At 51.8% G+C, this 20,051-nt stretch overlaps 1 protein-coding gene across 1 annotated transcript in view; it reads right to left on the bottom strand.

Annotated features, from left to right (window-relative positions):
• Positions 1 to 20,051, bottom strand: part of LOC146049656 (unconventional myosin-Ie-like) — a 48,096-nt gene that overhangs the window by 10,488 nt on the left and 17,557 nt on the right. Inside the window, exons 3-10 of the mRNA XM_083166215.1 lie at positions 17,007 to 17,096; positions 12,141 to 12,235; positions 10,840 to 10,927; positions 9,346 to 9,435; positions 8,019 to 8,150; positions 7,621 to 7,755; positions 7,401 to 7,533; positions 2,755 to 2,951 (exon numbers count right to left, since the gene is read on the bottom strand). Of these exons, the coding sequence (XP_083022341.1) occupies positions 2,755 to 2,951; positions 7,401 to 7,533; positions 7,621 to 7,755; positions 8,019 to 8,150; positions 9,346 to 9,435; positions 10,840 to 10,927; positions 12,141 to 12,235; positions 17,007 to 17,096 (960 nt within the window). The remainder of the gene's footprint in view (positions 1 to 2,754; positions 2,952 to 7,400; positions 7,534 to 7,620; positions 7,756 to 8,018; positions 8,151 to 9,345; positions 9,436 to 10,839; positions 10,928 to 12,140; positions 12,236 to 17,006; positions 17,097 to 20,051) is intronic.

Here is a 20,051-nt window from a genome sequence, read left to right as displayed (position 1 = left end):
CACCCAGAGACAGGAGAGACAGGAGCGGCACATCACACCCAGAGACAGGAGAGACAGAAGCGGCACAACACACCCAGAGACAGGAGCGGCAGAAGCGGCACATCACACCCAGAGACAGGAGCGGCACATCACACCCAGAGACAGGAGCGGCACATCACACCCAGAGACAGGAGAGACAGAAGCGGCACATCACACCCAGAGACAGGAGAGACAGAAGCGGAACATCACACCCAGAGACAGGAGAGACAGAAGCGGCACATCACACCCAGAGACAGGAGAGACAGAAGCGGCACATCACACCCAGAGACAGGAGAGACAGAAGCGGCACAACACACCCAGAGACAGGAGCGGCAGAAGCGGCACAACACACCCAGAGACAGGAGCGGCACATCACACCCAGAGACAGGAGCGGCACATCACACCCAGAGACAGGAGCGGCACATCACACCCAGAGACAGGAGAGGCACATCACACCCAGAGACAGGAGAGGCACATCACACCCAGAGACAGGAGCGGCACATCACACCCAGAGACAGGAGCGGCACATCACACCCAGAGACATGAGCGGCACATCACACCCAGAGACAGGAGCGGCACATCACACCCAGAGACAGGAGCGGCACATCACACCCAGAGACAGGAGCGGCACATCACACCCAGAGACAGGAGCGGCACATCACACCCAGAGACAGGAGAGGCACATCACACCCAGAGACAGGAGAGGCACATCACACCCAGAGACAGGAGAGGCACATCACACCCAGAGACAGGAGCGGCACATCACACCCAGAGACAGGAGCGGCACATCACACCCAGAGACAGGAGCGGCACATCACACCCAGAGACAGGAGCGGCACATCACACCCAGAGTCAGGAGAGACAGAAGCGGCACATCACACCCAGAGACAGGAGCGGCACATCACACCCAGAGACAGGAGCGGCACATCACACCCAGAGACAGGAGCGGAGAGACAGAAGAGACAGGAGCGGCACATCACACCCAGTGACAGGAGAGGCACATCACACCCAGAGACAGGAGAGACAGAAGCGGCACAACACACCCAGAGACAGGAGCGGCAGAAGCGGCACATCACACCCAGAGACAGGAGCGGCACATCACACCCAGAGACAGGAGCAGCACATCACACCCAGAGACAGAAGCGGAACATCACACCCAGAGACAGGAGAGACAGAAGCGGCACATCACACCCAGAGACAGGAGAGACAGAAGCGGCACAACACACCCAGAGACAGGAGCGGCAGAAGCGGCACATCACACCCAGAGACAGGAGCGGCACATCACACCCAGAGACAGGAGCGGCACATCACACCCAGAGACAGGAGCGGCACATCACACCCAGAGACAGGAGAGGCACATCACACCCAGAGACAGGAGAGGCACATCACACCCAGAGACAGGAGAGGCACATCACACCCAGAGACAGGAGAGACAGAAGCGGCACATCACACCCAGAGACAGGAGCGGCACATCACACCCAGAGACAGGAGCGGCACATCACACCCAGAGACAGGAGCGGCACATCACACCCAGAGACAGGAGCGGCACATCACACCCAGAGACAGGAGAGACAGAAGCGGCACATCACACCCAGAGACAGGAGAGACAGAAGCGGCACATCACACCCAGAGACAGGAGAGACAGAAGCGGCACATCACACCCAGAGACAGGAGAGACAGGAGCGGCACATCACACCCAGAGACAGGAGCGGCACATCACACCCAGAGACAGGAGCGGCACATCACACCCAGAGACAGGAGCGGCACATCACACCCAGAGACAGGAGCGGCACATCACACCCAGAGACAGGAGCGGCACATCACACCCAGAGACAGGAGCGGCACATCACACCCAGAGACAGGAGCGGCACATCACACCCAGAGACAGGAGCGGCACATCACACCCAGAGACAGGAGAGGCACATCACACCCAGAGACAGGAGCGGCACATCACACCCAGAGACAGGAGAGACAGGAGCGGCACAACACACCCAGAGACAGGAGCGGCAGAAGCGGCACATCACACCCAGAGACAGGAGCGGCACATCACACCCAGAGACAGGAGCAGCACATCACACCCAGAGACAGAAGCGGAACATCACACCCAGAGACAGGAGAGACAGAAGCGGCACTTCACACCCAGAGACATGAGTGGCAAATCACACCCAGAGACAGGAGAGGCACATCACACCCAGAGACAGGAGAGACAGGAGCGGCACTTCACACCCAGAGACATGAGTGGCAAATCACACCCAGAGACAGGAGAGACAGGCGTGGCACATCAAACACAGAGACGGGAGCGGCACATCACACCCAGAGACTGCAGAGACGGGAGCGGCACATCACACCCAGAGACTGGAGAGACAGGTGTGGCATATCACACCCAGAGACTGCAAAGAGAGGTGCGACACATCATAACCAGAGACATGAGAGACAGTGGTGGCACATAACACCCAGAGACTGCAGAGAGAGGTGCGGCACATCACACCCAGGGACTGGAGACAGAGCGGCAGCACATCACATCCAGAGACAGGAGAGACAGGTGGCACATCACATGCAGAGACAGGGGTGGCACATCACACCCAGGGACTGGAGAGACAGAGCGGCACATCACACCCAGAGACAGGAGCGGCACATCACATCCAGAGATAGGGTACATTATTTCCAGACATTGGCAGGTACATTATATATGGCAGGCCAGCAGGTACAAAAGGTTCCGGCAGTTTTATTTCTCACCTCTACCAGGTAATCAAAGAGTCGCGTGTACAGGGCTTTGGAGAGCGCATCACGGGTGAAACACGTCTGCTCCACATTTAACGTGACATCAATCACTTCCGATTTCCCACCCCACTTGCTGTCCATTTTTCGACTGGTCAACTTCTCCTGCAGACGGGACTGGTCAATGCCAAGAAGATAGGAGGGAAATGCCAAGACTGTAAGGAGATGGGTATCCAAGGGTGAGCACCATAAGATATATCTCCTTATATACACAACTAATAACTCTCTACAACAGGGTGGCCAAAGCGGTCTCCCGATCTACCAACAGGACCACCTGTGTAAAATGTGTGCTATGAATGACTACACCTGTGTCACAGCTGGGTGGTCTGGAAAACGTGACCTGTTCGTAGATCTTGAGGACCAGTTTAACCTCCTCTACAGTCCATCATACTACTACTGCCATTATCGGTCTCCTCTCTTACCGATCCTCTTGCACCATACTACCGCCATTATCAGTCTCCTCTCTTACCCATCCTCTCGCACCATATTACCCCCATTATCAGTCTTTTCACTTACCCATCCTCTCGCACTATACTACCCCCCATTATCCATCTACTCTCTTACCCATCCTCTCGCACCATACTACCCCCCAATATCATTATCATTAATGAGATGCCTACAAAATCTCTCACGCAAAGCTGAGCGTAAATGGCGTAAATCTCACAGCCTAATGGATTTCTTTACATATAAGAATATCTACCAGTCCTATAGTTATGCCCTGGAAAGTGCCAATCAAACATATTTCCAAACTCTCATTTCTGCTCAAACTTCTAACCCAAAACGTATTTTTAATACATTTAAATCCCTTCTCAACCTTCCCTCACCCAAGCCACCATCCAATATCCATGCACAAGATCTTGCTTCCTACTTCAGGGATAATATTGACAAGATCAGAGATGAATTGGTACGGTCCAACTCAGTTTGTGATCTGCTCAATTCCATACCTGAGCCCTCTGACGCATTTACTTCATTTGATCCCATGAATGAAGATGAAGTATCTGCACTTTTCTCTTCCTCCCACTACTACTTCTCCTCTTGACCCTATACCCTCACAAATTAGTAAATCTCTGTCTCCTGTGGTCATCCTAATATTAGCTAAAATCTGTAACCTCTCTTTCTCTACTGGTGTCTTTCCTTCATTGTTCAAACACACAGTTATTACTCCGATTCTGAAAAAACTGAATTCTGATCCAAGCTCTCTCTCTCAAACTTCCATCCCATTTCTCAACTTCCATGCACCTCCAAACTACTTGAAAGACTTGCCTACTCTCGCCTCACACACTTTCTTAACTCGCACTTATAGGACCCACTTCAGTCAGGCTTTCATGCCTAACACTCCACAGAGACAGCAAAGTTGTGAATGATCTGGTCACTGCTAAGTCTAAAGGCCACTATTCACTACTAATTCTCTTAGATTTCTCTGCTGCTTTTGACACTGTTGACCACACACTTCTCATACAAACACTACAATCCCTAGGTCTTAAAGACACAGCCCTCTCATCCTAACTATCTAACCGCTCCTATAAGTGTTCTTTTCTCTGATTCTACCTCCTCTTCGCTACCTTTTTCAGTTGGAGTACCTCAGGGTTCAGTTTTAGGTCCTCTGCTTTTCTCAATCTATACCTCATCTCTTGGTAAACTAACAAGTTCCTTTGGATTTCAGTATCATCTGTATGCGGATGATACTCAGCTCTACCTTTCCTCCTCAGACCTGTCCCCATCTGTATTGAGCCGTGTCTCTGAATGCCTTTCTGCTGTTTCATCCTGGATGTCATCTCGCCACCTCAAAGTTAATGTCTCAAAAACAGAATTAATAAACTTTCCACCATTAAATAGTAGTTACCAACCTGATATCTCTATCGCTGTTGAGAATATGACAATCACTCCTACCTCTCAAGCTCGCTGCCTAGGTGTTCTCCTTGACTCAGAACTTTCCTTTGTACCCCACATTCAATCTGTCTCAAAATCATGCCACATGCACCTAAAAACCATTTAAATTTCGCCCTTACACAAGACACTGCAAAAACTCTAATCCATGCTCTCATCATCTCACGCATTGATTATTGCAATAGTCTCCTTATTGGCCTTCCCCAATACAGACTCTCACCACTACAGTCCATCATGAATGCAGCTGCGAGGCTAATCTTCCTAGCCAGACGTTCATCGTCTGCAAAGCTACTCTGTCAGTCACTTCATTGGTTACCTGTATTCTACCGTATTCAATACAAAATTCTTTTACTTACACAGAAAGCCATAAACCAAACTACACCAACATACATATCTTCTCTTATCTCAAATATCATCCAACACGACCTCTACGCTCCTCCCAAGATCTGCGTCTCTCATCCACACTCATTACTCACTCCCATTCCCAACTGCAGGACTTTCTTCCGGCTGCACCCACTCTGTGGAATGTCCTCCCACCTACAGTAAGACTCTCCTCCAGTCTCCAAACCTATAAGCGTTCTCTAAAAACTTATCTCTTCAGGCAAGCTTATCAAATTCCACAACCAGTCCCGGAACCTTGCATTCTGGTGGAATTGATGCAATAAAGAATACAGTATCCATCCTTATGTATCAATGCCTATTTCTACTTCGGGAGACGTCAGGGGACACAGGCTTTGACAATGGGTAGTAAGGAGTGGGAGAGCACCAGCACCCTAGAGGTTAACCTTGAACTGCCTCCCAGGCAGCCGGGCTCCTCCCCTCCTCTACCCCGCCTCCAGGCCAGGAAGCTCAGTTTTTCAGGGTGCTGGCAGGAGCAAGATGCAGAGGGGCTTCTGTTTAGCAGCCTAAACTTCATTTTTATTTTTATTTTACACTGACCACTGTCAGTGACAGAGCAGCACCACTCATGGGTGGGGACCTGCAGCGGCCCCCAGGCATTGGGGAGCCACAGCCGCCACTGGACACCTTCTTCTAAAGGTAAAGCACTCCCCGCTGGGAGCGTGTGCGAATTGCGCTTGCGGGGCGCACATGGCGGCTGTTCCAGCCGACGAGGGGTGACCGCCGGCTGTGGCTAGCAAGCGGTCAGCCTGTTCACCGCCCGTCCTGCTGGGCCACCAGGGTAACTTGTTTGTGGGCAGCAGCACACGGTATGCGAGGCCGCCCGGCGCACGCCCGGCCCCCGCCATTTTACCGGCGCTGCATGAGGACTCAATCCCTGGTGACCATTTGCTAGCAGGGAGAGAAGGCTCCCCCCCACATCAACCTCTCCACACGGGGACAGTAGGCAGGGAACTGTGTTTACCTCACAGAGAATTCCCACCACTGATATCCTTTCCTGCTGCATGTGAGAAGGGACACGGGGGAGCTCACAGCCACCCGGAGTTCCACCAGTCCCCAGGGATAGGACATGGTACCGTACGCACCAGTCCCCAGGGATAGGACATGGTACCGTACGCACCAGTCCCCAGGGATAGGACATGGTACCGTACGCACCAGTCCCCAGGGATAGGACATGGTACCGTACGCACCAGTCCCCAGGGATAGGACATGGTACCGTACGCACCAGTCCCCAGGGATAGGACATGGTACCGTACGCACCAGTCCCCAGGGATAGGACATGGTACCGTACGCACCAGTCCCCAGGGATAGGACATGGTACCGTACGCACCAGTCCCCAGGGATAGGACATGGTACCGTACGCACCAGTCCCCAGGGATAGGACATGGTACCGTACGCACCAGTCCCCAGGGATAGGACATGGTACCGTACGCACCAGTCCCCAGGGATAGGACATGGTTCCGTACGCACCAGTCCCCAGGGATAGGACATGGTCCGTACGCACCAGTCCCCAGGGATAGGACATGGTACCGTACGCACCAGTCCCCAGGGATAGGACATGGTACCGTACGCACCAGTCCCCAGGGATAGGACATGGTACCGTACGCACCAGTCCCCAGGGATAGGACATGGTTCCGTACGCACCAGTCCCCAGGGATAGGACATGGTACCGTACGCACCAGTCCCCAGGGATAGGACATGGTACCGTACGCACCAGTCCCCAGGGACATGGTGCCGTACGCACCAGTCCCCAGGGACATGGTGCCGTACGCACCAGTCCCCAGGGACATGGTGCCGTACGCACCAGTCCCCAGGGACATGGTACCGTACGCACCAGTCCCCAGGGACATGGTGCCGTGCACCAGTCCCCAGGGACATGGTACCGTTCACCAGCAGTCCTTATGGTACTGTGCACCAGTCCCCAGGGATATGGTACCGTACACCAGTCCCCAGGGACATGGTACCGTACACCAGTCCCCAGGGATATGGTACCGTGCACCAGTCCCCAGGGATATGGTACCGTGCACCAGTCCCCAGGGATATGGTACCGTGCACCAGTCCCCAGGGATATGGTACCGTGCACCAGTCCCCAGGGATATGGTACCGTGCACCAGTCCCCAGGGATATGGTACCGTGCACCAGTCCCCAGGGATATGGTACCGTGCACCAGTCCCCAGGGACATGGTACCGCACACCAGTCCCCAGGGATAGGGTGCCGCACACCAGGGATAGAGTGCCGTACGGTACTGTATGAAGGAGCTGTATCACACAGCTATTCTCCTGTATTGTGTACTAGCCACCACGCAATGCTCACTCACAGTCTCCACTCTCCACCTCCGCGTAATTGCCGCTCTCCTTAAATGTAATATTCCCCAGGTGAAGTATTCCGGCGACTATCTGCAGCACAGACGCCTGATCCTGATGGGAGAGACCGACTACATCCATGGCCGCCTGTTGGGGGAAGAGAGAGGGGTGACTGAGGTACAGACAACGCAGGATGGGGGGTCCTCATCACACAGCCCCCCGATAATTACTCACCATGGTCTCTGCAAACTCCTGCTTGTCGCTGACATCGTCCACGTGGTAAACCGCCGACTGGTTGAGGTAGTAGTAATAATCCGGGGAGGTGATGCCCAGATTCTCACGGTCCTCGGCAGTGGCACCTTCCAACAGCTGTGACAAAGGACAAGGACAGGGTAGAGTGTAAGCTCTGTGGCACACAGGTCATCAGCGGACCACACTATATTTAGCCCTGAACTGGCCAAAGCCATATTACCTTCAGGGACGTCCATCGTCAATTCATCACCGGCTACTGCCCACAACTGGAACCAAGACTAGATACCACCCCTGGCGCTAGTCCTAGTGGTGCTGCCCCGCCCCCCGCGCCGGCTCACATTCTCCACGCAGCGATATTCCTGGTCACAGTCAGGACTCACCTGATAGAAGATGTGGAAGTTTCTCTCCCCCGTATTCTGATTCACAACGCGCGACTTCTCCAGCAGGAAGTTGGAGATCTTCCCCCCGTCTGGCTCCCCGCCCCGGCTGAACTGGATCTCAAAGTATTTACCCTGAGGAGGAGAATGACCACCAAATAACAGGGGGAGCCGCCATACCGCCATAGGAACAATATATATATATATATATATATATATATATATATATATATATATATATATATATATATATATATATATATATATATATATATATATATATATATATATACACACTGCCATCTGCAGAACATCGCTCTGTCCTATCTACATAGTGATATATCCTGCAGGCTATTACATTACTGACCTCTCTAGTGATCTGCAGAACATCGCTCTGTCACATCTACCTCCTGACAGGTACATAGTGTTATATCCTGCAGACTATTACATTACTGACCTGCAGAACATCGCTCTGTCCCATCTACCCCCTGACAGGTACGTAGTGATATATCCTGCAGATTATTACATTACTGACCTCTCTAGTGATCTGCAGAACATCGCTCTGTCCCATCTACCCCGACAGGTACGTAGTGATATATCCTGCAGATTATTACATTACTGACCTCTCTAGTGACCTGCAGAACATTGCTCTGTCCCATCTACCCCCTGACAGGTACACAGTGATATATCCTGCAGACTATTACATTACTGACCTCTCTAGTGATCTGCAGAAGATCGCTCTGTCCCATCTACCCCCTGACAGGTACATAGTGTTATATCCTGCAGATTATTACATTACTGACCTCCCTAGTGACCTGCAGAACATCGCTCTGTCCCATCTACCCCCTGACAGGTACATAGTGATATAACCTGCAGATTATTACATTAGTGACCTGCAGAACATCGTTTTGTCCCATTTTCCCCCTGACAGGTACATAGTGATATATCCTGCAGATTATTACATTACTGACCTCTCTAGTGACCTGCAGAACATCGCTCTGTCCCAACTACCCCCTGCCCAGTACATGATTATATATCCTGCAGACTATTCCAGCACTAGTACTGGGTGAGATATGGTTACAGGGGTCTCCTGTCACAATTGCTCCCTCCCAGCTATCACTGTTCTGGCGTCTCCATTCCCGGCAGTATCACGCGTTGCCTGGCGACATCTCACAATAACAAACCTGCCAGTGTCATTGTATGTATGTATGTATGTATGTATGTATGTATGTATGTAATACACACACGCTCCTCCCACTGCAGCACCTGTACATCTCTGCGGTGTTAGGACTGTGACTCTGTAAATATATAACCTGCTCTGATTACTCACAAATCTGCTGGAATTGTTATTCCTGACGGTCTTGGCATTTCCGAAGGCTTCAAGCAAAGGGTTTGACTTGAGAATAATGTCCTTTACGTTCTGTGGGGACAGGAGGTGATTAATGCAGGGACCAGCAGACAACCCTCACAGGCAATAGGACAGAGATAGAATATAATGGGGTCAGGGGAAAACCTAATTTACGCTGTACTACTGTACTCATCGCACAACACATATATACATATACAATCTATCCACTCATCAGCAACTCCGTAACATCCCTGGCTCCTAGTGACCAGATAGGCCGTACTCTCAGTGATGTCACTGGCTCCTAGGGACTGGATAGGCCGCACTCTCAGTGATGTCACTCCCTCCTAGGGACTGGATAGGTTGTGTTCTCAGTGATGTCACTGGCTTCTAGTGACCGGATAGGCTGCACTATCAGTGATGTCACTGGCTTCTAGTGACCAGATAGGCTGCACTATCAGTGATGTCACTGGCTTCTAGTAGGCAGATAGGCTGCACTATCAGTGATGTCACTGGCTTCTAGTAGGCAGATAGGCTGCACTATCAGTGATGTCACTGGCTTCTAGTGACCAGATAGGCTGCACTATCAGTGATGTCACTGGCTTCTAGTGACCAGATAGGCTGCACTATCAGTGATGTCACTGGCTTCTAGTGACCAGATAGGCTGCACTATCAGTGATGTCACTGGCTCCTAGTGACTGGATAGGCTGCGCTCTCAGTGATGTCACTGTCTTCTAGTGACCGGATAGGCTGCACTCTCAGTAATGTCACTGGCTCCTAGTGACTGGATAGGCCATGCTCTTAGTGATGTCACTGGCTCCTAGTAATTGGATAGGCTGCCCTATCAGTGATGTCACTGGCTCCTAGTGACTGGATAGGCCATGGGTCCTCAAACTGCGGCCCTCCAGATGTTGTGAAACTACAAATCCCAGCATGCCTTGCCACAGTTTTAACACTCCCTTATAGCAAAACTGTGACAAGGCATGCTGGGATTTGTAGTTTCACAACATCTGGAGGGCCGCAGTTTGAGGACCCATGGGATAGGCCATGTTCTTAGTGATGTCACTGTCTCCTAGTAATTGGATAGGCTGCACTATCAGTGATGTCACTGGCTCCTAGTGACTGGATAGGCCATGCTCTTAGTGATGTCACTGGCTCCTAGTAATTGGATAGGCTGCCCTATCAGTGATGTCACTGGCTCCTAGTGACTGGATAGGCCATGCTCTTAGTGATGTCACTGGCTCCTAGTAATTGGATAGGCTGCCCTATCAGTGATGTCACTGGCTCCTAGTGACTGGATAGGCCATGCTCTTAGTGATGTCACTGGCTCCTAGTAATTGGATAGGCTGCACTATCAGTGATGTCACTGGCTCCTAGTGACTGGATAGGCCATGCTCTTAGTGATGTCACTGGCTCCTACATTATGAACCTATCCTGAACTCTACTTCCAGCGGACTGTACCTCAGGATATAGTAATACCTGTACTTTAGGTCCTCCACCTGACACTTTGGAGACGTAGCCCATGATGTATTTTGCAGCGACCGTCTTCCCAGCCCCGCTCTCCCCGCTGCAGAAGACACAATACATGATATACAGTAATATAGATATAGTAGTACAAGCAGGGGCTGTCCAACCCATAGGAAAGCAGCGTCTCTGCATGCGGTCAGGAGATCTGGGGTCCTGTTACTGGGCCCTTCTACATATGATGCAGGTAAGATTGCTGAAATAAGGATACATGTAACATGGAAGCGCTGGTAACACGGTGCAAGGATACATGGAACATGGAAGCGCTGGTAACACGGTGCAAGACTACATGTAACATGGAAGCGCTGGTAACACGGTGCAAGGATACATGGAACATGGAAGCGCTGGTGACACGGTGCAAGACTACATGTAACATGGAAGTGCTGGTAACACGGTGCAAGACTACATGGAACATGGAAGCGCTGGTAACACGGTGCAAGACTACATGGAACATGGAAGCGCTGGTAACACGGTGCAAGACTACATGGAACATGGAAGCGCTGGTGACACGGTGCAAGGATACATGGAACATGGAAGCGCTGGTGACACGGTGCAAGACTACATGGAACATGGAAGCGCTGGTGACACGGTGCAAGACTACATGGAACATGGAAGCGCTGGTAACACGGTGCAAGGATAAATGTAACATGGAAGCGATGGTAACACGGTGCAAGGATACATGTAACATGGAAGCGCTGGTGACAAGTTGCAAGGATACATGGAACATGGAAGCGCTGGTGACACGGTGCAAGGATACATGTAACATGGAAGCGATGGTAACAATGTGCAAGGATAAATGTAACATGGAAGCGCTGGTAACACGGTGCAAGGATACATGGAACATGGAAGCGCTGGTGACACGGTGCAAGGATAAATGTAACATGGAAGCGATGGTAACACGGTGCAAGGATACATGTAACATGGAAGCGCTGGTAACACGGTGCAAGACTACATGGAAGCGCTGGTAACACGGTGCAAGACTACATGGAACATGGAAGCGCTGGTAACACGGTGCAAGGATACATGGAACATGGAAGCGCTGGTGACACATTGCAAGGATACATGGAACATGGAAGCGCTGGTGACACGGTGCAAGGATACATGTAACATGGAAGCGATGGTAACAATGTGCAAGGATACATGTAACATGGAAGCGATGGTAACATGGTGCAAGGATACATGTAACATGGAAGCGATGGTAACACGGTGACGTGTACGGTAATCACATATAGGCACACCCAGGTGCGGGGTCTCACCTGATGATCACACACTGGTTCTCACTGTCTATAAGCATATTACGGTACATAGTATCAGCCAGAGCATAGATGTGAGGGGGGTTCTCGTACTGAGCCTGTAGGGTGAGAAACACAATCATATATAGCACGCCATAGGTGAGACTGCAGACTGACGGTACCTTCCACAGCCAATATATGCTCACAGTGTGGTAATACACAGATACACACACGGCAGCCCTGTATACCCCAGTGTCCCAGCTGCACCCACACTACTGCTCGCTCACAGATACACACACGGCAGCCTGTATACCCCAGTGTCCCAGCTGCACCCACACTACTGCTCACTCACAGATACACACACACGGCAGCCCTGTATACCCCAGTGTCCCAGCTGCACCTACACTGCTGCTCACTCACAGATACACACACGGCAGCCTGTATACCCCAGTGTCCCAGCTGCACCTACACTGCTGCTCACTCACAGATACACACACGGCAGCCTGTATACCCCAGTGTCCCAGCTGCACCCACACTGCTGCTCACTCACAGATACACACACGGCAGCCTGTATACCCCCAGTGTCCCAGCTGCACCGACACTACTGCTCACTCACAGATACACACACGGCAGCCTGTATACCCCAGTGTCACAGCTGCACCCACACTACTGCTCACTCACAGATACACACATGGCAGCCTGTATACCCCAGTGTCCCAGCTGCACCCACACTACTGCTCACTCACAGATACACACACACGGCAGCCTGTATACCCCCAGTGTCCCAGCTGCACCCACACTTCTGCTCACTCACAGATACACACACATGGCAGCCTGTATACCCCCAGTGTCTCAGCTGCACCCACACTCCTGCTCACTCACAGATACACACATATGGCAGCCTGTATACCCCAGTGTCCCAGCTGCACCAACACTACTGCTCGCTCACAGATACACAATTGGCAGCCTGTATACCCCAGTGTCCCAGCTGCACCTACACTGCTGCTCACTCACAGATACACACACATGGCAGTCCTGTATACCCCCCAGTGTCCCAGCTGCACCCACACTTCTGCTCACTCACAGATACACACACACACATGGCAGCCCTGTATACCCCCAGTGTCCCACCTGCACCTACACTGCTGCTCACTCACAGATACACACACACGGCAGCCTGTATACCCCCAGTGTCCCAGCTGCACCAACACTACTGCTCACTCACAGATACACACACACACGGCAGCCTGAATACCCCCAGTGTCCTAGCTGCACCCACATTGCTGCTCGCTCACAGATACACACACACGGCAGCCTGAATACCCCCAGTGTCCTAGCTGCACCCACATTGCTGCTCGCTCACAGATACACACACGGCAGCCTGAATACCCCCAGTGTCCTAGCTGCACCCACATTGCTGCTCGCTCACAGATACACACACACGGCAGCCTGTATACCCCCAGTGTCCCAGCTGCACCCACACTGCTGCTCACTCACAGATACACACACACACGGCAGCCTGAATACCCCCAGTGTCCCAGCTGCACCCACACTGCTGCTCACTCACAGATACACACACACGGCAGCCTGTATACCCCCAGTGTCCCAGCTGCACCAACACTACTGCTCGCTCACAGATACACAATTGGCAGCCTGTATACCCCAGTGTCCCAGCTGCACCTACACTGCTGCTCACTCACAGATACACACACGGCAGCCCTGTATACCCCAGTGTCCCAGCTGCACCCACACTACTGCTCACTCACAGATACACACACGGCAGCCCTGTATACCCCAGTGTCCCAGCTGCACCTACACTGCTGCTCACTCACAGATACACACACATGGCAGTCCTGTATACCCCCAGTGTCCCAGCTGCACCCACACTTCTGCTCACTCACAGATACACACACACGGCAGCCTGAATACCCCCAGTGTCCCACCTGCACCTACACTGCTGCTCACTCACAGATACACACACACGGCAGCCTGTATACCCCCAGTGTCCCAGCTGCACCAACACTACTGCTCGCTCACAGATACACAATTGGCAGCCTGTATACCCCAGTGTCCCAGCTGCACCTACACTGCTGCTCACTCACAGATACACACACACGGCAGTCCTGTATACCCCCAGTGTCCCAGCTGCACCCACACTTCTGCTCACTCACAGATACACACACACATGGCAGCCCTGTATACCCCCAGTGTCCCAGCTGCACCTACACTGCTGCTCACTCACAGATACACACACACGGCAGCCTGTATACCCCCAGTGTCCCAGCTGCACCCACACTACTGCTCACTCACAGATACACACATGGCAGACTGTATGCCCCAGTGTCCCAGCTGCACCCACACTACTGCTCACTCAAAGATACACACACACACGGCAGCCCTGTATACCCCCAGTGTCCCAGCTGCATCCTCACTACTGCTCACTCACAGATACACACACATGGCAGCCCTGTATACCCCCAGTGTCCTAGCTGCACCCACATTGCTGCTCGCTCACAGATACACACACGGCAGCCCTGTATACCCCAGTGTCCCAGCTGCACCCACACTACTGCTCACTCACAGATACACACACACACACGTCAGCCCTGTATACCCCAGTGTCCCAGCTGCACCCACACTCCTACTCACTCACAGATACACACACGGCAGCACTGTATACCCCCAGTGTCCCAGCTGCACCCACACTCTTGCTCACTCACAGATACACACATACGGCAGCCCTGTATACCCCAGTGTCCCAGCTGTACCCACACTACTGCTCACTCACAGATACACACACGGCAGCCCTGTATACCCCAGTGTCCCAGCTGTACCCACACTCCTGCTCACTCACAGATATACACACAAACACGGCAGCCCTGTATACCCCCAGTGTCCCAGCTGCACCTACACTGCTGCTCACTCACAGATACACACACACGGCAGCCTGTATACCCCAGTGTCCCAGCTACACCCACACTACTGCTCACTCACAGATACACACACGGCAGCCCTGTATACCCCAGTGTCCCAGCTGCACCCACACTACTGCTCACTCACAGATACACACACACACACGGCAGCCCTGTATACTCCCAGTGTCCCAGCTGCACCCACACTACTGCTCACTCACAGATACACACACGGCAGACCTGTATACTCCAGTGTCCCAGCTGCACCCACACTACTGCTCACTCACTCACAGATACACACACGGCAGCCCTGTATACCACAGTGTCCCAGCTGCACCCATACTACTGCTCACTCACAGATACACACACACGGCAGCCCTGTATACACCCGGTGTCTCAGCTGCACCCACACTGCTGCTCACTCACAGATACACACACGGCAGCCCTGTATACACCCAGTGTCCCAGCTGCACCCACACTACTGCTCACTCACAGATACACAATTGGCAGCCTGTATACCCCAGTGTCCCAGCTGCACCTACACTGCTGCTCACTCACAGATACACACACATGGCAGTCCTGTATACCCCCAGTGTCCCAGCTGCACCCACACTTCTGCTCACTCACAGATACACACACACATGGCAGCCTGTATACCCCAGTGTCCCAGCTGCACCCACACTACTGCTCACTCACAGATACACACACACACGGCAGCCCTGTATACTCCCAGTGTCCCAGCTGCACCCACACTACTGCTCACTCACAGATACACACACGGCAGACCTGTATACTCCAGTGTCCCAGCTGCACCCACACTACTGCTCACTCACTCACAGATACACACACGGCAGCCCTGTATACCCCAGTGTCCCAGCTGCACCCATACTACTGCTCACTCACAGATACACACACACGGCAGCCCTGTATACACCCGGTGTCCCAGCTGCACCCACACTCCTGCTCACTCACAGATACACACACGGCAGCCCTGTATACACCCAGTGTCCCAGCTGCACCCACACTGCTGCTCGCTCACAGATACACACACGGCAGCCTGTATACCCCAGTGTCCCAGCTGCACCCACACTGCTGCTCACTCACGGATACACACACATGGCAGCCCTGTATAACCCCAGTGCCCAGCTGCACCCACACTCCTGCTCACTCACAGATACACACACACGGCAGCCCTGTATACACCCAGTGTCCCAGCTGCATCCACACTACTGCTCACTCACAGCTACACACACACGGCAGCCCTGTATACACCCAGTGTTCCAGCTGCACCCACACTCCTGCTCACTCACAGATACACACACGGCAGCCTGTATACCCCGAGTGTCCCAGCTGCACCCACACTACTGCTCACTCACAGATACACACACACGGCAGCCCTGTATACCCCAGTGTCCCAGCTGCACCCACACTCCTGCTCACTCACAGATACACACACGGCAGCCTGTATACCCCCAGTGTCCTAGCTGCACCCACACTACTGCTCACTCACAGATACACACACACGGCAGCCCTGTATACACCCGGTGTCCCAGCTGCACCTACACTACTGCTCACTCACAGATACACACACGGCAGCCTGTATACCCCCAGTGTCCTAGCTGCACCCACACTACTGCTGACTCACAGATACACACACACGGCAGCCCTGTATACACCCGGTGTCCCAGCTGCACCCACACTCCTGCTCACTCACAGATACACACACACGGCAGCCTGTATACCCCCAGTGTCCTAGCTGCACCCACACTGCTGCTCACAGATACAGTCGAGTGTGAGCCTGCGAGCAGGGCCCTCTGACCTCTCTCGTTCTGGTTTAATTGCTGTTCCTACTTGTTAAGTAATGGGTAATAAATAATACCACTGCCGTTCTATAACTACACTGGTGCCTAGGACCCTCCCCCATACATTACATAGTACAGCTGGAGCACAATATGGACCGTGCCCTAATCACACTCACCGCTCCCTGGTACATCTCAATCTCCCGCTCCGTGAAATATGGCAGCTGTTTGAAAGGGTTAATGGAGATCAGCACCGGTCCGATGTATGTCTGCACAAGGGGTTAAGTGGTAACAGTATTATTACTGTGCATAGCAACTGCTCTGCTAATTACTGATCCCCTACATTACTCCACTGATACTTACCCAGGCTGTGCCAACCGTTATTGTATTCTGGTTTACCTACTCAAACTAATACCCCTTTACACCAAAAACCCTGGTCGGACCCTGGTCTTTGAACACTGGAGTTTCCAGGGTCTGACCCTGCTTTATACCCCATTTACACAGCACTTCGACCTGGGTCGGACCTGGGTCTGCACCATTTACACTGAACCTGGGTCAGCACTGCCTTTCCTTGTGGATGTCGTTAAAAATGCTTGCTGGTTGCCAAGGGGGGTGAAATTGCTTGTTGCCAGGAGGCAACACGCAGTAGAACCTGGGTGCCTTTGCTGAAGTCAAATGTAGAGTTTGGAGGTAGGTCCCTCAGTCGGTAACATACCGCACGGCACTCCAGGAATTAGGTGAATTTTGCTTTCACCAAATTCCTGGAGTGCCGTGCGGTATGTTACCGACTGAGGGACCTACCTACAAACTCAGCAGCGCACATCATCCCCTCCGGCTCCGACCTCAGGCTGACAGGTACCCCCACCTCCTCTCAGCAGCCGCAGGGACCCCCCTCCTCCCGCAGCACCTGGGGACAGCTTCCCCAGCGCTGCACGCTGTGGACCCGCTGCGGGTGCCAGGACCTGGGTAGAGGACCCGTGTAAATGGAAACGGATATACCCCATTTACACCGCCGATGATCCGGGTCTGACCCGGATTTTTCGGCAGTGTAGAAGGGGTATTAGTAACTGTTACCCTGCTGCTGCTATCACTATTCCCCCCATAGTAACTGTTACCCTGCTGCTGCTATTACTATTCCCCCCATAGTAACTGTTACCCTGCTGCTGCTATGACTATTCTCCCCACCATAACTGTTACACTGCTGCTGTTACTATTCCCCCCCATAGTAACAGTTACCCTGCTGCTATTTTTATTTTCCCCCATAGTAACTGTTACCCTGCTGCTATTACTATTCCCCCATAGTAACCGTTACCCTGCTGCTGCTGTTACTGTTCCCCCCATAGTAACTGTTACCCTGCTGCTATTAGTATTCCCCCCATAGTAACTTTTACCCTGCTGCTATTACTATACCCCCCATAGTAACTGTTACCCTGCTGCTGCTATTACTATTCCCCCCCATAGTAACTGTTACCCTGCTGCTATTTTTATTTCCCCCATAGTAACTGTTACCCTGCTGCTATTACTATTCCCCCCATAGTAACTGTTACCCTGCTGCTATTACTATTCCTCCCATAGTAACGGTTACCCTGCTGCTGCTATTACTATTCCCCCCCATAGTAACTGTTACACTGCTGATATTTTTATTTCCCCCATAGTAACTGTTACCCTGCTGCTATTACTATTCCCCCCATAGTAACTGTTACCCTGCTGCTATTTTTATTTTCCCCCATAGTAACTGTTACCCTGCTGCTATTACTATTCCCCCCATAGTAACTGTTACCCTGCTGCTATTACTGTTTCCCCCATAGTAACTGTTACCCTGCTGCTTCGATTACTATTCCCCCCATAGTAACTGTTACCCTGCTGTTTCTATTACTATTCCCCCCATAGTAACTGTTACCCTGCTGCTGCTATTACTATTCCCCCCATAGTAACTGTTACCCTGCTGCTATTACTATTCCCCCCATAGTAACTGTTACCCTGCTGCTGCTATCACTATTCCCCCCATAGTAACTGTTACCCTGCTGCTATTACTATTCCCCCCATAGTAATTGTTACCCTGCTGCTATTACTATTCCCCCATAGTAATTGTTACCCTGCTGCTATTACTGTTTCCCCCATAGTAACTGTTACCCTGCTGCTATTACTATTCCCCCCATAGTAACTGTTACCCTGCTGCTATTACTATTCCCCCATAGTAATTGTTACCCTGCTGCTATTACTGTTTCCCCCATAGTAACTGTTACCCTGCTGCTATTACTATTCCCCCCATAGTAACTATTACCCTGCTGCTATTACTATTCCTCCCATAGTAACTGTTACCCTGCTGATATTTTTATTTCCCCCCATAGTAACTGTTACCCTGCTGCTATTACTATTCCCCCCATAGTAACTGTTACCCTGCTGCTATTTTTATTTTTCCCCATAGTAACTGTTACCCTGCTGCTATTACTATTCCCCCCATAGTAACTGTTACCCTGCTGCTATTACTGTTTCCCCCATAGTAACGGTTACCCTGCTGCTTCGATTACTATTCCCCCCATAGTAACTGTTACCCTGCTGTTTCTATTACTATTCCCCCCATAGTAACTGTTACGCTGCTTCTATTACTATCCCCCCATAGTAACTGTTACCCTGCTGCTATTACTATTCCCCCCATAGTAACTGTTACCCTGCTGCTATTACTATTCCCCCCATAGTAATTGTTACCCTGCTGCTATTACTATTCCCCCCATAGTAACTGTTACCCTGCTGCTATTACTATTCCCCCCATAGTAATTGTTACCCTGCTGCTATTACTATTCCCCCCATAGTAACTGTTACCCTGCTGCTATTACTATTCCCCCATAGTAATTGTTACCCTGCTGCTATTACTGTTTCCCCCATAGTAACTGTTACCCTGCTGCTTCGATTAATATTCCCCCCATAGTAACTGTTACCCTGCTGCTATTACTCTTACCCCATAGTAACTTTTACCCTGCTGCTTCTATTACTATCCCCCCATAGTAACTGTTACCCTGCTGCTGCTATTACTATTCCCCCCATAGTAACTGTTACCCTGCTGCTGCTATCACTATTCCCCCCATAGTAACTGTTACCCTGCTGCTGCTATTACTATTCTCCCCACCATAACTGTTACACTGCTGCTGTTACTATTCCCCCCCATAGTAACAGTTACCCTGCTGCTATTTTTATTTTCCCCCATAGTAACTGTTACCCTGCTG

This window comes from Crinia signifera, chromosome 12 (genome assembly GCF_055691185.1).
Source record: "Crinia signifera chromosome 12, ASM5569118v1, whole genome shotgun sequence".
NCBI classification, from domain to species: Eukaryota; Metazoa; Chordata; class Amphibia; order Anura; family Myobatrachidae; genus Crinia; species Crinia signifera.
This window is presented reverse-complemented; position numbering and strand designations above follow the sequence as displayed.